Consider the following 16833-nt stretch of genomic DNA (forward strand, 5'->3'; position numbering starts at 1 on the left):
CCTACAGGGGAGAGCAGTTGAGGGGGACCAGGCCTACAGGGGAGAGCAGTTGGGGGGGACCAGGCTTTCAGGGGAGGGCAGTTAGGGGTGACCAGGCCTACAGGGGAGGGCAGTTAGGGGCAATCAGGCTGGCAGGGGAGCAGTTAGGCATCAGGTTGGCAGGGGAGTGGTTAGGGCGTGATCAGGCTGGCAGGCAGAAGCTGTTAGGGGCAATCAGGAAGGCAGGCAGGCGAGCAGTTGGGAGCCAGCAGTCCTGGATTGTGAGAGGGATGTCCGACTGGCCGTTTAGGTCCAATCCTACTGGGATCGGGCCTAAACAGGCAGTCGGACATCCCTCGAGGGGTCCCAGATTAGAGAGGGTGTGGGCTGGGCTGAGGGATACCCCCTCCCCCACCGGGCCTCTAGTATATAATGAAAGACTAATATGCAAATCGATCAAACAGCAGAACGACTGGTCGCTATGGTGCGCACTGACCATGAGGGGGCAGATGCCCAAGACAGTAGGTGCCCCTGGGGGTCAGTGCACTCCCACAGGGGGAGTGCTGCTCAGCCAGAAGCCAGGCTCACAGCTGGAGAGCACAGCGGCGGTGGCGGGAGGTAAGGAGCAAAGGGTGCCAGAATGCAAGAGGCCTGGACTGCGAGAGGGATTGGGCCTTAGCCGGCAGGCGGACATCCCTCGAGGGATCCGGGACTGCAAGAGGGCACAGGCCAGGCTGAGGGAACCCCCCTTCCCAATGCACGAATTTCGTGCACTGGGCCTGCTTTATATATATATATGAAGCAATTTTGGAAACAATATAAGATGTTCATTTATATTCACAGAATATATCTTATTTTCTTCACTCTAGGACTCTAGGAAAACAAATGACACAGTACTTTGTTTCCCCTGAAGATCTTCCCATATCTGGCAATAACGATCTTTCCCGTGCAGTTGATGCCCATTTCTCTTTCTAGTTTGAAAAAATCTTCAGTACGAGCATAGTTTACATACACAAGACCTCCCTGCAGGGAAAACAAAGAAAACAATACATCACACTGCTATAGTTAAAGAGAAAACAGAAGAAGAAGTTTGCTCCACAACACTGCATCATCAAATGCTGTCTTTCCTGCTTGGGCTCAATAGATAGGTCCGTGCTAATTCTACAGAAGTAGAAAATATTTCAATATGCTCAAAAGTTTTAAAAATGACAATATGTAAAACATTTTAAACCACATGTCCTACTTTGAAGAAACTACCAGTGTACATTGAGTCGTGGGAAGTAGGTTAAATAAAAGTCGTTTTAAAATCCCAGCTATGTTTAATTTCCAACTATGGAGTTCATCTTAAAATGTCTATAGTCTGATATATAAAATCACATCTATAATTCTAACAAAGTCAGACTATGAACAAAAAAAAAAACTTGTAAAAACATTTATTGCTCTTACTGAATTAAAAGCATGCTTAGCATTTCTTTATTTCAAAAAGTGTCATTTGGTTATTAGGGTCTCATTTTGTGTATTTATTTTCTTCCTTTTTCTGTTGTTCTTTTTTAAGAAAGTGTGTGAATAGCACTGAACCTCAAAGATCAGCATGCATGGTCCTCCTAATCTCTTCAGTTTAGTCCTCCATATAGGTTTTATATAACAAAGAAAGTTTTAAAGAGTTGAATAAGAAGATGTTTTTTATTTTACCTCTGGCGTGCCTTGGGCTGAGAAAGCATTATATGGCGGTACAATATCTGTAACATTCTCATATCCATCTGGTGGCGGCTCAAGGTGTGATGTTTTAAAAATCTAGCAAGCAATGAAACACATGACATTAGGAAGAAAGTTGCTAGATTGCTATTAAGGAATAATTCATCTTGCCCCAAGTATACACTTAAGATTAAGCATCCTGAAACTAGGTTCTGTAATCAAAAAGATAAATTCCACTGGCAACAAGGAGAAAGAGCCTTATCATCTTCATTGTCTTCAAAATCATGGAAACATCTATACATGCATGCGATTTCAGGTAACTAAAAGTTCCCACGTGATGTATAAAAACAGGCTTCGAAGGTGGCACTCTCATGATTCTCCTATTCCTTTCCATTTGTCTCTCATCTGCATTTAAATAACGTTTCCCTGTGTTTTATCTGCAGTACAGGGCTAGCTTCATGCCACACTCCCTTCCTGGGAGGTTTCATTGACTTAAAATTTCACCCATACCTGATATGCTTATGATGCCTGACCTTCCAGACATGTATTTAAGGGCCTGATGGACATTTCAGCGTGGCTGTCCAAACGCAACTGCCTTAACTTTGCATTTATCTTCTCTCATCACAGGTCTACTTCTGTATTCCCTACTGCTATTATGAGCATCACTAGCTAGCCACCCACACCAGACGCCTAGGAATCAAACCGAACTCTGTCCTCTCCTCCTTCCTCCAACCACTAATCAAGTCTTGCCAATACTTGCTTCCTAACTATTTCTCAAGTCTATCCCTCTTCCTCATTCCTGCTATCATCCTAATTCAGGGCTTCATCATCTTTTACCTGCATTGTTGTCTTAGACTCCAACCTTAACTCCTTTTCTAGTCTAGGTCTAACCTGCAGACTGCCCAAACTATCTAAATGCCTCTCTAACCACACCCTTCCATTTTTGCTAGGACTTGTCAATGGTTTCATTGACTGAGGTTGAATATCTAGTTCCTTAGGACAGTGTATAAGCGCTTCCATAACCTCCTCCAAAACATATACAGTTGACCCTTGAACAACACAAGTTTGAACTGCAAGGGACCACTTATAAGCAGAAAATTTTCAATAAATATGTGCAATACAGTAAATGTAATTTCTCTTATGATTTTCTTAATAACTTTTTTCTAGCTTACTTTAAGAATCCTATATAATAAAAGGGTAATATGCAAACTGACCCTAACAGCAGAACAATCAGTAGGGATGATGCTCACTGACCACCAGGGGGCAGACGCTCAATGCAGGAGCTGCCTCCTGATGGTCAGTGAGCTTTCATAGGGGAAGTGCCGCTCGGCCAGAAGCTGGCTCATGGCTGGCCAGCACAGCGGCAACAGCGGGAGCCTCTCCTGCCTCCTCTGCAGCACTAAGGAGGAGGGCTCCGGGGCTGCCAGAGGGATGTCTGACTGCCAGCTAAGGCCCAATGCCCCCGGGGAGCAGGCCTAAGTTCGGTAGGTGGACATCCCCCAAGGGGTCCCCGACTGCGAGAGGGCACAGGCTGGGTTGAGGGACCCCCATGAGTGCAAGAATTTTTGTGCATTGGGCCTCTAGTATAATATATAATACACGTGACATACAAAATGTGCATTAATTGACTGCTTATGTTACCAGTAAGGCTTCCTGTCAACAGTAGGCTATTTGTAAAGTTTTGGGGAGTCAAAAGTTATACATGGATTGTAGGTTGGCGCTCCTCACCCCATGTTGTTCAAGAGTTAACTGCATACTGATTTATCTCTGATCATGGCTCACTTTATTTTTTTCATGGCTCTCTTTATATTTTACACTCTTGAAATACAATCTTTTAATTTCCCAATAATATGAAATTAGTGCATCTCCAGTTTTGCCAATATTTTCTCTTCCGCCTAGAATTCTCTTATCTTGCTTTTTCATATGATTAATTAAACCTTTAGAATCTTCATGACTTACACATCAACTCTTTTGGGAAGCCTTCTCTGACTTACAGGGAGGTATGGACAAAAAAAGGGGTTCTATGGAAAGTAACCTTACAAGATGATCTGATCATAAATTCCTAACTGGGCAGGTCACACCCTAAACATAGAACATTTGTTGATTTCTTTTAAAAAGTTTATTATTCCATTTAAGTACAGTGCTCATTTACATATTTCTCCATAATTATCTTTTATAAAAATGGACATATAACTTTTTAGTAAAAGGTGATCTTTGCCTTAAGCAAGCCCTGTCCATTGTTTCTGTGCATTTAGGTCAACACACCTTTGAAATAACCACCCTCAAGAGAGCTCATAATCGTGTTAATTATCCTGTAATTCAATCCCCACTTTGTTTTCTCACACCTCCATGTGATCTTCCTTATGTTCCCTCCTTAATTTCAAATGCATAAAAAGTTGCAACCTGGCATATAACACCAGTTTGACTCAAATAAACTCTTATAATAATTCTCTACAGGTTTGGATGTTCTTACATCAACACTGGGCCACGTGACCCTTCTCATTGTATATAAAGAACCCAATCATACTCTTCAGAGCACTTACCATGTTGATTTGAAATGATGTGTTTTAATGTCTGTCTCACCTTATTTAAGCAAAGGAACCGTGCCCTAGTCTTCATTCTGGTCACAGGACCTACCACTGTGCCTGGCACATAGTAAACACCGAATAATTAGTTTGCAACTTAACTTTTTTAGAAAACATGAGTTCCAGTGCACTATTAACAAATTTATCTTTACTTGACCCTACATTCCAATTCATGTTAAAAAGGTGGAGTTGTAAAGTATGAGAAGTACCAATAATTCTACATCACCTCAGTGTCATGTTCATCCACAATTGATATATAATTAGCATTTGTCTCATTAGGGTAAGACAGGAGAACATCATAATGAACCAACTTGGCAGAGTCCAGTCCAAATTTCTTCCACTGGGTTTGGATTTTCTTGGCAAGCAGCAAATTTTGTTCTGTTCCCGCCAGATGAGGGAGCTTTGTAAAAGAACTAAAGCGAAAAGAGAACACAAGGGGGAGTTAACGACTACTCTTTTCAGATGATGTGCCTAAGAACTATTCTAGATGCATTACTCATACTTTGGGCATTAAGTTGTCATTTCTATATCAGAGATAAATAAAAAACCCAGCTAGCATTACCCATTTCTCGATGTGCCAGTGAGGGGGAGCAGAGATGGCCACCTTAAAATGAGCCTTTTTGGGTACTGATTATTTTAAGCTGGTTATTTTCAAGAAATAAACATCTCAGAAAAAATCTTTGGCCTTTCCCTCTAATGCCTAAAAGGAATTCAAATAGAGAACTTGCATCAGGAAGGGAGATATCATCACAGGTAACTATAGTTTGCTATGAGCCAAATCTGATAAACAAGAAGGAATCTAGCAAGGCCCATTTGATCAAAGTCGTCTCTGTGTCCCATTGTTTAAAATAGCCCAGAAAATAGGTATTTACCGATAAATACAGGCGACTTACTGTCCTGCCCTTTGAAGTCCCATGTGATTTGCCTTTCTGCCCTTTGAAGTCCCAAACCACAAATGCCCTTCCCTTTAGCTCCAGGTGGAATACAAGCCTGAACTGCGGGATCTGTCCTCCGGCCCCATATTCTTATGGGACCCCCATGTGTACATATGCAATAAATTTGGTTATTTTCTCCTGTTAATCCATCTTATGTTAGTTTATCAGTCCAGCCAGAAGACCTTGGAGGAAAGGTAGGAAGAAAATTTATTTTTCTGCCCCACTCCAGTTTGTTTCTTTTTAAAATGTGTTTTTATTGATTTCAGAGAGAGGAAGGGAGGGAGGGAGAGAGAGGGAGAGAGGGAGAGAGAGAGAGAGAAAAACATTAATGATGAGAGAGAATCACTGATCAGCTGCCTCCTGCATGCCTCCTACTGGGGATCAAGCAGAAACCAGGACATGCGCCCTGACCGGGAATCGAACCATGATCTCCTGGTGGAGCCACACCAGCCTGGCTGCTCCACCTCAGTTTTTAAATGTTTGTGTGTAGCTACAGGTTTCACATCATACTCCCCTGGAAAAGAACACATTTCATGGTAAACACATACAATCAGTAGAGGCTCAGGTGTGAGAACTGACAAACATCACGCCTCTATACCAGCAGCGTGCCTTCTTGCTGCTCATCAGTAAGCGAGGACATTTTGAAAAAATACCATGTTTGCCAGAGACCAGTTGGGCAAGTCTATTTAACATAATATATAGATTTAACATATATATTCACTGAGTGGCCAGATTATTATGACCACCTGACGTTTGTAGGCAAATTAGCCGTACACTGCATTGTATGGGATGTGGAAGCCGAAGGCCTGTTCGAACGCCTTTGCTGACTGCAGTTACCAAGATAAAACGTCTCCAATTCACACAGAAACACAAGGATTGGACCGTCGAGCATTGGAAATAAGTCATGTGGTCTGATGAATCACGTTTCCAGATGCATCATGCAGATGGCAGAATGAGAATTTGGCGGAAACAGCATGAAAGCATGCACCCCACATGCATGAGTACAACCCTTCAAGCTGGTGGGGGCAGTGTTATGGTTTGGGGCATGTTTCCTGGCATGATTTGGGCCCTTTAATTTGTGTGGAACAATGTCTGAATAGCACAACATACCTAAGTATCATTGCTGATCAAGTTCATCCTATCATGTTGATGGTGTATCCCAATGGAGATGGCTTCTTCCAACAAGACAGTGCGCCATGCCTGGGTGCTCGTATTGTGCAGGAGTGGTTTCAAGAATGTGAGGGAGACTTTACCTTGCTTAGGTGGCCCCCACCATCACCAGATCTCAATCCAATTGAACATTTGTGGGACGAAGTTAAAAGAGCCACCAGGCAGCTGGTTCCACAACCATCAAATCTCACAGAACTGGACAGTGCTATTCATCAGGCATGGTATCAGATTCCTCGCATCACCTTTCAACATCTCATGGAGTCAATGCCAAGAAGAATCACCGCAGTACTGAAGGCAAAAGGTGGCTCAACGAAGTACTGATGGGGTGGTCATAATAATCTGGCCACTCAATATATATATATATATATATATATACTGTTGCTTTATCATTTTGTATGAAATTGTTTATCTCACTAAAGAGAAAGTCCGTCCTGCTTAATTCCTGCCTGTGACCTAAGAATTATACAATAGAGGTTTGTTGAATTGAGTTTGGGCAATGTTCTCTTGGTTCTGAGTTTAAATGATTGGGAACATTCATGTGACCTGACAAATGTAGTTCTTAATGAGATCTATTTTGCTTGAGGTAAGTAATATTTTAAAACTATTTCCCAAACCCCTTTCCCCATCAGTAGAACAATAATACTTTCGTAAATTGGTTTTTCAGTCAGCCAGAGGACAACCAAAAAAAGAAAAATTAACATTTATTGAAAACTTACTATATGCCAGGAACGATATGCCAGGTACTTTCACATGAATTATCTCATGGAATTTTCACAATCTCTCTTCCATTATTCCCATTTTGAAAATTAGGAAGCCCTGGCCAGTGTTGCTCAGTGGTTAGATTGTTGGCCCTTAGATTGAAGGGTTGTGGGTTTGATTCCTGGTCAAGGGCACATACCTGGGGTGCAGTTTCAATCCCCAGCTTTGGTTGGGGGCACGTGCGGGAGGCAACCAATTGATGTGTCTCTATCACATCAATGATGTTTCACTCACACTCTCTCTCTTTCTCCCTCCTCCCCCTCCAACCCCCCCTACCACTCACTCTCTAAAAAAGAAAGAGAAGATACTAAAACCTTCCTTTAAGAAATATCAGACACAAAGAAACTGGGATCGAATGGCCTCAAAATCTCAACAGCTATCTTGAAGGCTAGAAAACACTGAAGCCATGAGTTCAAATTTCTGAGAGTAAATGTACCACAGCTTTTTATCCATTCATTTACTGATGGACACAAACTAGACCACCAACTCACACCTTACACAAGAAAAATCTCAAAATGGATTAGACTTAAACATAGTCATGAAAACATAAAAATCCTAGAAGAAAACATAGGTAGTCAAGTCTCAGACATTTCTTATAGCAATATTTTTTCTGATATATCTTCTCTGGCAAGGGAAACAAAGGAAAAGAAAATAAGCAAATGGGACCACATAAAACTAAAAAGCTTTTGCACCATCAACAAAATGAAAATGACAACCCACTGAATGGGAGAACATATTTACCAATGATACATCAAATAAGGGGTTACTATCTAAAATTTATAAAGAACTTATATAACTCAACACCAGGAAGACAAATAATCCAATTTAAAAATGGGCAAAGGACCTGAATAGACAACTCTCCAAAAAGGTCATACAGATGGCCAACAGACAGAAGAAAAGATGTTCAAGGTCATCACAGATGTTCAAGGTCATTCAATTTAAAACCACAATGAGATATCACCTCAAGCCTATCAGAATGGCTCTCAATAAATGTACAAACACACGTTGGTGAGGATGTGGAAAAAATAGAACTCTCATGCACTGTTGGTGGGAATGCAGATTGGTGTAGCCACTGTAGAAATAGTATGGAGTTTCCTAGATGGTACATTTTAATTGTAAAGAAAATGATAGGTTAAAAGTAAGTGAATGAAAGAAGACATACCATGTAAATATACTATAAGAAGACTGATGTGGCAATATTTATACCAAATAAAATAGATTTAAAGATAGAGATTATTACCAAAGATAAAGAAGGACATTTCATAAAGAAAAAGGGTAGTTCTTTCTTGAGGACATAACAAATTAATGTGTATATGCTTCATAAATGAGTCTCATAATATATAAAGCAACAATTTACAGAATTAGAAAGAAGAGATAATTTCACATTCCCAGAGGAGACTGGAAAGTCATTCCTGATAGAATTTGAACCTCTCTCCCAAATCATTAAAGAAATAAAAGAACTTCTAACCAGCTAAAAAAGAAATATCATAAGATCAGATAAATTGATGCAGATAAACCATGTGATAATATTTAATACTCATTCATGATTTTAGAAAAGAAACAAGAAAACTTCTGCCATGGCTGGATAGCTCAATTGGTTAGAGAATCATCCCAATATGCCAATGTTGAGGGTTTGAAACCTGGTCAGGGCACAAAAAAGAATCAACCAATGAATGCATAAATAAGTGAAACAACAAATCAATGTCTTTCTCTTGCTCTTTCTCCTTCTTTCTCCCTCCTGTCTGCCCCCTCTCTCTCCCCCTCTAAAAAAAAAAAATCAATAAATAAAATTAAAAAAAAATTCTTAGCAATGTTGGGATAGAGGTGAGTTTCCTTAACTCAATAAAGAGCATCCACAAAAAAATCTACAGATAACATGATAAAACTCTGAATTTAATAGTAAAACTCTGAATGCTTTCCCCCAAGACTTAGAAACAGGGGAAGAATGTTGGTCTCATCACTTTTATTCAACACAGTACTGGAATTTCAGTCAGTACGCGCGCGCGCGCACACACACACACACACACACACACACACACAGACAAAGAAGGAGGAAGAGAAGGCGGAGGAGGAGAAAAAGGCATACAGTTTGGAAAGAGAGAAATAAAATTGTCCCCATATAAGAATGGCATGATTGTCTACATAGAAAATCCTAATTAATCTACAGAAAAGTCATAGAACATGTGAGTTTAGACAAGCCACAGGATACAACAACACATAAAAATCAACAGTATTTCTACATCAAAACAAAACAAAACATGTGGAAACTGAAATTAAACACCATATCACTCACATTTGCTCCAAAGGGGGAAAAAAACCCCACATAGATATAAATCTAATAATACACATGCAGGATCTACATCCTGAAAATTATAAAATATTGATAAAAGAAAAATAAGCCTAAATAATTGGAGAGATGTACTATATTCATGGATTAGAAGACTGAACATAGTAAAACTGACAAGTACCCCATATTGCTCTATAAGATTAATGCAATTCCTATCAAAATCTCAGCAAGGACTCTTCTGAATAAAAGTTTCTTTCGTATTTTATATAAAAATGCAAAAGAGATTGAATAGCTGTAATAATTGTTTAAAAGAATAAAGTGGGAGAAATCATTCTATACATTAAGGCTTATGATACAGCTTCAATAATCAAGACAGTGTGGACAGAATGATGTCAGCAGCATGCCTGGAGCTTGAGAGTGTCATGCTAAGTAAAATAAGTTAGATGGAAAAGGACAAGAACCATATGTTTCACTCACATATGGGATATAAAACTTAAAGCAGCAAATGGACAAACAAAAACTCATAGACACTCAACAGTACGGTGGTTACCAGAGAGGAAGGGGAGTTGGGGGAGGATGAAGAGGGTAAGAGTGGTTAGATATATGGTGACTGAAGGAAACTAGACTCTGGGTGATGAGTATATAATGCAATACACAAATGGTATATTATAGAATTGTACACTTACCACTTATATAATGTTCTTAACCAATGTAAACCAAATACAATTAATTAAGTAAGTAAAGACAGTATATTGGAGAAAGTAGACACATAGATCAATAGAACAAAATAGAAACCCAGAAATAGACTCCCATAAATGTATTCAACTAATTTTTGACAAAGATGCAAAAGTGATTAAATGGAAAAAGGATAGCATTTCAACAAATGGTGCTGGAAACATTGGACATCCATAGGCAGAAGAATAAACCTCATCAAACATTGTACCTTATGTAGAAATTAACTCTAGATGAATTACAATGTGGGAGTGGAGGGGCGGGGAGAGGGGGAAGGGGATCTAGGGCTACTCACATCATCCTAAAAGCATGATCCATAAAAGGAAAAACTGATAAACTGGATAAACTAAACCTCATTAAAATTAAAAGTTTCTGATCTGCAAATGCCCCATTAATCATGAAAGGACAAATAACAGACTGGGAAAAAAAATATATATATATACTAGTGGCCCAGTGAACGAAATTTGTGCACTGAGGGGGGGTTCCTTCAGCCCAGCCTGCACCCTCTTCAATTGGGGATCCCTTGGGGGATGTCCGACCACTCCTGCCTGCCTGCCTGATTGCCCCTCCCTCTGCCTTCCTGTCTTATTGCCCCTAACCCCCTGACTGCCTGCCTGATCGCCCCTAACTGCCTTCTCCTGCCAGCCTGATATCACCCCCAACTGCTCTCCCCTGCTGGCCTGATCATGCTCCCAACTGCCTCTGCCTGCCTGATCACCCCTAACTGCCCTACCTTGCTGGCCTGATCTTCTCACCCCCAAATGCCCTCCCTGTCGACCTGGTTACCCCCAACTGCCCTCCCCTGCCAGCCTGATCTCACTCCCAACTGCCCTCCCCTGCCGGCCTAATCGCCCCTAATGGCTTCTACCTCAGCCCCCACCACCATGGCTTTGTCCGGAAGGAAGTCGGACATCCGGAAGATGGCTGGTCAACCCGGTCTAATTAGCATATTACCCTTTTAGTAGTATAGATAGATTATATAGGATAGGATTGCTTAAATGGGCAGGGGGGGGGGCACCTTTTCAGCAGCAGGAGATGCTCTTGGCAGACAAAAATACATAATCCCTATATCTGGACTGATAGCCAGCCATATGCACTATACTGCCAAAGTGGTCATTAAAAAATTGAACTGCTTTCTTACACCTTACACCAAACAGCTGTTGCCTTTAAAACCCTTCCTCAACACCCACCTTAGGCTCTGCCTTCGCAGTTCACCCAGATTAGACTCTGATTGGTCGGTTTCTATGCCAGTCAGCGTCAAAAGCTCTGCCTCCTAGGCAGCCATTGGCTCCTCGCACTTCACCCAGATTTGGTTCTGATTGGTCTGTTTCTATGCCAGTCAGCATCTCCGGGCCTATCAATGGGTCTGATCAGAGAGGCGGGGCTGATCAGCAGCCCAAGCTGAGGCCTGAGAGAAAGAGAGGCAGGGCTGCTGGCCATGCCTGGATCGAAAGAGAGAGGCAAATGCTGATCAACAGCTACCACGGAGGCTACGGATCACACCCTGCTTCTCTCTCCCCGGGCCTCTCTTCAGGCCTGATCCATAGCCCCCTCAGCAGTCAGTACTGGGTTGGGGCGCTGGCAGCAGTGGGAGTCAGTGCTGGGTCGCCATGGCAATGTTACATGTAATAAAGATTAATATTTAAAATTGTTTTCCTTGAACTATTAATGTTTATTGCATCTAACATTATATTTAATATTGTTTTTCTTGAAATATTGAAAATTGTCAAATAAATACAATTTATTTGGAAATACAAATGATTTAAAATAGTCAAAGCAATTTTCAAAGAGAAAATTTTATAGGATTAACTCTACCTGATTTTCAGACTTATTATTAAACTACATTAAAGAAGACAGCGCGGTATTGAGATATATAAATTAAGAGGTCATTAGAAGAAAATATAAAATCCAAAAATAGGACATACATTTTATGGTCAAGTGACTTTAGACAAAGATGCCAAGGCAATTTAATGGGGAAAGAAAATTGCTTTCTTTTTTCAAAAAATGTTGTTGGAATAGATTAATATTTATATTTTAAAACTCGATTATCTCATACCATACACAAAATTTAAGTTGAAGTGGATAATTGACCTAACTGTGCAAGCTAAAATGATAAAACTTCTAAAAAATAAAGTTAGAAGAAATTCTTCCCAAATTATCATAGGCAAAGTTCAACAGCACACAGCATATGAAACAAACATAAAAATTGGCCAAGTGGACTTAAAAATCTCTGCCCTTCAAAAACTCCACTAATCTACTAAGTAAACAAAGAAGGCTAACCGCAGAACAGAATATTCACAATACATGTCTGACAAAGGAATTACATCCAGAAGAAAGACATCCTGCAACCCAGTAATAAGAAAATAAAACAATTAAAAAATAGGGAAACATTTAAGGAGAGACTTTATAAAAGAAGATATACAAGTGTCTAATCAGCACTGGAGATGATGCTTAACATCAGAAAGTGCAAATTAAAAGCACAGTGAGATTTCTATAATGTAAAAATGGGAACAATTGTGAGAGCTTTGTCCATGGAGAACTGAAACCAAAGTGGCAACTAGGTTAAATGCATGAAGTCTGCCAAATGTAAAGCAAACTGTCAGCCAGCTAAGGTATTTATGGTGGAACAGCCTTGAACCCATAAAGGCATCTCCAGGCCCTGAGTGCAAACGGAGCTGAAACAGGTGAGTCCCAGGTGATGATGACGGAGTGACGAAGAAAAGATAGGACCCCCAGCTCTGTCTGCAGGTCTCCTGGGAAATGACCAAGTCCAGGTATGACCTTGACTACCACATGACCCTGTTTTACTCCCATTTTTGCATTATATAAATCTCAGCCTCATAATGATCTATATATACAGTGACAAGTAGACATGGTGGTCTTAAAATTGTGGATGATAACAACTACATATACAGCAGATTGCAAAGCTCCATATATGGTCAGACTGCATACTCTACTAGAAAATGATTGCAGGTCAGTTTGCAAGTCCTTTGATGAGCCCAGTGAGTCCTCCCATCCATCAAAACCAAAAGTTTACCAGGCTGTTCAAAATACAAAAGAGGCAGCTGCTAATTCTTCACAGTCTTTGAGAGCATTAATTATAGATTCTTTAGTTGGAAACTGACACCTCTCTTAATGAAGAAAGAAGAAATTTTAGTGAAAAAGTGAAACTCTGAATGAGACGAATCAACAAGCAAAAAAGAAAATGTAAAGTATTATGAATGGAAGACTTCGAAGACGATATATTTTCATTTTTCACAATAAAGCCTTTTAATTTTGTTTTTTTTTTTTTTTTAAAAAAAAGCACAATGAGATGCCCCTACACACCCATTAGAATGGTGAAGATTGAAACAACTAACAATACTAACTGCTGGCTAGGATGGGGAGCACTGGTACATTCACACATGATCCAGAGCAATGGAAAGTGGTACAACCCCTTTGGAAGTCTGTTTGGCATTTTCTTCTGTTAAACATATGCCTATCATCCAAAAACAGCAATCCGAAAGTAATGAAACATATGAGCACACAAAATCTTGCAAACATTTGCTCATCGCAGCTTTATTCACAATAATAAAAACTAGAAATAACCCAAATGTCTATCATCTACACATTGTAGTATATTCATTCAATGTAATACTACTCAGCAATAAAAAGCAATAAACTACTGATACATTCAACAACTTTGATAAACTCCAAAATCATCAGGCTGAGTAAATGAAGATAAACACAAAAGAGCACTTATTGTATGATTCCATCTATATAAAATTCTAGAAAATGCAAAGGAATCCATAGTGACATAAAATTGGTCAGTGATCGTCTAGGGCCAGGGGTAAAGGGAGGAGTCAACTGCAAAGGGCACGATGTACACTTTCTGTATTGATATTGAGGTGGTGGTTTGTTGAGTCTATTATACATCTGTCTATACTCTCAAATTGCAGGCTTTATATGGAAGCAGTTTATTTTATGTAAATTATCCTATCTAATAAAGAGGGAATATGCTAATTGACCCTTACACCCTCACAAAGATGAGGGCACCCACAGCCAATAAGGAGGGAATATGCTAATTGACTGCCATGCCCTCAAAGATGGCGGTGCCCAGTCCCCTCAGCCCCGCCGGGGTGGCAGGTGCACAGCATGAGGTGCAGGCAAGCCTTGGATGGTGGCTGCCTGAGGCTCAGGTAACCAGGGCTGGCCGAGGCTTGTGCTGCCAGCAGTGGCAGCAGCAGAGCTGTGATGGGGGCATTGCCTTCCCCTGATCGCCTCCCGCCCCAAGGGCTCCCGGACTGTGTGAGGGGAAGGCCGGGCTGAGGGACCCCCTCCTCCCTCAAGTGTATGAATTTTCATGCACCGGGCCTCTAGTACTTTAATAAAGCTGGGGTATTTCTTATGACAATATCCTTTAAAAGAGTCTGAATATAAAAATAAATGTCATGCTGATTACCTTCAAGGAGTTCAAAATCGCTCCCTCAAATGTCACTCTTCTTTGTGCCTAGAGACCTGTGGATTTGCACTGATCCTTTTGTTTTCACTTTGTCCGATTTGTATTACTTATACTTGCAACATGGGAGAGAGGTTTAATCTGTGGCAGACAGAATCTGAAACTTTAACCTCCTTCCCTCTAAATCAGAGTTTACAATCAGCTAAGTCTTCCTGACAAAATATAATGTTTAAATAACATTGCTGATTAAACCCAGAACTGAGGAACAAAGAATAACATTCAGTTGCAGCCCAAAGTTACATGAAGTTGAAACATCTCTTAATAAAGCAATTGGCTAACTTTGTCTGAAGATGAAGTTAGGCAAGAAAAACTCCTGCAACAGTCAAATAGACTGTATCCTAATAGTGGTTTAGGGGCATTTTATGAATGCGATATCATGTTAACTTTACACAAAGATTACCATAGGAATACAACCAGTTTCAGTACACTTCTCACTCTGCAATATCTTAAACACTTTATTATTAAGATCTAATATGCAAAACAAACTTACCGAAGAAATGATTTAATGTTCTCAGCTTTCATCTCGGATATCAGGTTCCACCGCACACTTTGATGATAGCGCAGCGTAGTGGTTGTTTCTTTGAGAGGCTTAATAAACCAGCCTGAGAGGAGAAGACACATAGGCACATATATGTACCACACACACACACACACACACACACACACACTTGCTTTACACTTTTATAAAAACTAGAAGCCAAAAATAACCCTTCCCTAAGTAAGAAATATTCATATTAAAGTCAGGGAACCTTCCAATTCTGCTGTGCAATGCAATTTTGAGTTGGTTAAAAAGAGTTTTTATATCAGCAAGTTCTTTTCATTTTCCCACGTTAGACATCAAGGCCTGGGCCTTCGTCTTGTTCTGGCGGGCGGGGAGTGGAGGGGGGGGCGTGGAGAGAGGAGATCTAATTCTTAGCACCATGCTGGACACACAGGGAGCATTTCACAAATTTTTATTTAGTCAATGATGGGGGCAGGGCGCTTTTTGCAACGCTGCACATATTAATTACTAGCTTTGACTCATTGATAATGCTTGTAACGGAAACCTCCATGTTCATCCCTGCGGAGACTGACCGCTCTAAATTCTCTGAACAGCTCTTAGCAGTACCCTGAACCCAGGGAGCATTTAATAGATCTGGATTACGGTCACACTTTATTAGGAAGGCCCAATGCATTCCGTTAGGCTTCCAGTTCGGCTGAAACTCCAGGAGTTCACCATCCCGGGCTGAGGCTGAGCTCAGCAGGTCAGATGAGGCCAGCACAGCCCAACCCCGTTTTTCCTGCAGAGCAGCAGCTGCTCTGAGCTGGGGGCAGGGGTTTGCACACTTACCCACCATGAATCCTGCCAGGAAAGAGGCCAGCGCTGCAGCCAAGCACATGCAGAGGTACAGCCGGCCCCTGGACTTCGCCATGGCCTCTTCGCGGCTGAGCTTGGAGCGCACGCTGCTGTAGGGAGCCTCGAGGGTGCACAGGAACCAGGAGAGCGTTCTTGGGGACGCGCTGAGTATCCAGGCCCCCGCGGGGCGTAGCCACCGTGGACCTTGGCCCAGGCCCTGCCTCCGCCCCCCAGGTCCCTCCACAGAGGAGCGAAAACCTGCTCCAAACAATTCCTGGCTCCTTCGTTCCCCAGGGGGCCTCCAAGGGAGAGAGAAAGCTCTGCAGGGGAGGGAAACACATTGTTCCAGTTGGCAGGCAGCTTCAAGTCTGTTGATTCCAGGCAGCAAAGTCTGCCTTGGGAGCTCTGGGTACCTAAAGAACTCTGGTGACCTGCCTCTGTGCCACCCCCATTCTAGGAATTGCCAAGTTTCAGCTGGAAATGCACTGAAGTCCCACTTGCTTTTCTTTCCCTGTAGATTACCCTGCTGCCCCAGATTCTCCGTCCTAATTTCTAACGGGTCACACTTGGGAAGCATTTTGGGTGCTGGCCTCTCCACGGTCACACACGTGTTCCTTCAGGTATCAACATCACAACTGATAGGTTTGAGTTCTTTTGTTTCCACCTTAGCTGGACAAGTCTCCAGATTCTCAGTTCCTTCTTTAACTGGAGTGTTTCCCTACCTCACTGGAGTGCTGTAGGTTCAAGTTAATTAGATTAAACATTGCAAGTGCTTTGCTCCATAACTGACAGGAGGGTCTCAACAAATGCCACCCTCCCTGTCCTCCCCCACCTACACATTTACAGATGCTTCTCTT

At 41.4% G+C, this 16833-nt stretch overlaps 1 protein-coding gene across 1 annotated transcript in view; it reads right to left on the reverse strand.

Moving 5' to 3' along the window:
* NAALAD2 (N-acetylated alpha-linked acidic dipeptidase 2) overlaps positions 1 to 16368 on the reverse strand; it is a 50709-nt gene extending 34341 nt beyond the window's left edge. The window contains exons 1-5 of the mRNA XM_080642695.1: positions 15971 to 16368; positions 15131 to 15242; positions 4486 to 4672; positions 1672 to 1773; positions 877 to 1002 (exon numbers count right to left, since the gene is read on the reverse strand). Of these exons, the coding sequence (XP_080498821.1) occupies positions 877 to 1002; positions 1672 to 1773; positions 4486 to 4672; positions 15131 to 15242; positions 15971 to 16052 (609 nt within the window). The 5' untranslated portion in view covers positions 16053 to 16368. The remainder of the gene's footprint in view (positions 1 to 876; positions 1003 to 1671; positions 1774 to 4485; positions 4673 to 15130; positions 15243 to 15970) is intronic.
* Positions 16369 to 16833: the final 465 nt, after the last annotated feature.

Source organism: Plecotus auritus (genome assembly GCF_963455305.1).
Source record: "Plecotus auritus genome assembly, chromosome: 9".
NCBI classification, from domain to species: Eukaryota; Metazoa; Chordata; class Mammalia; order Chiroptera; family Vespertilionidae; genus Plecotus; species Plecotus auritus.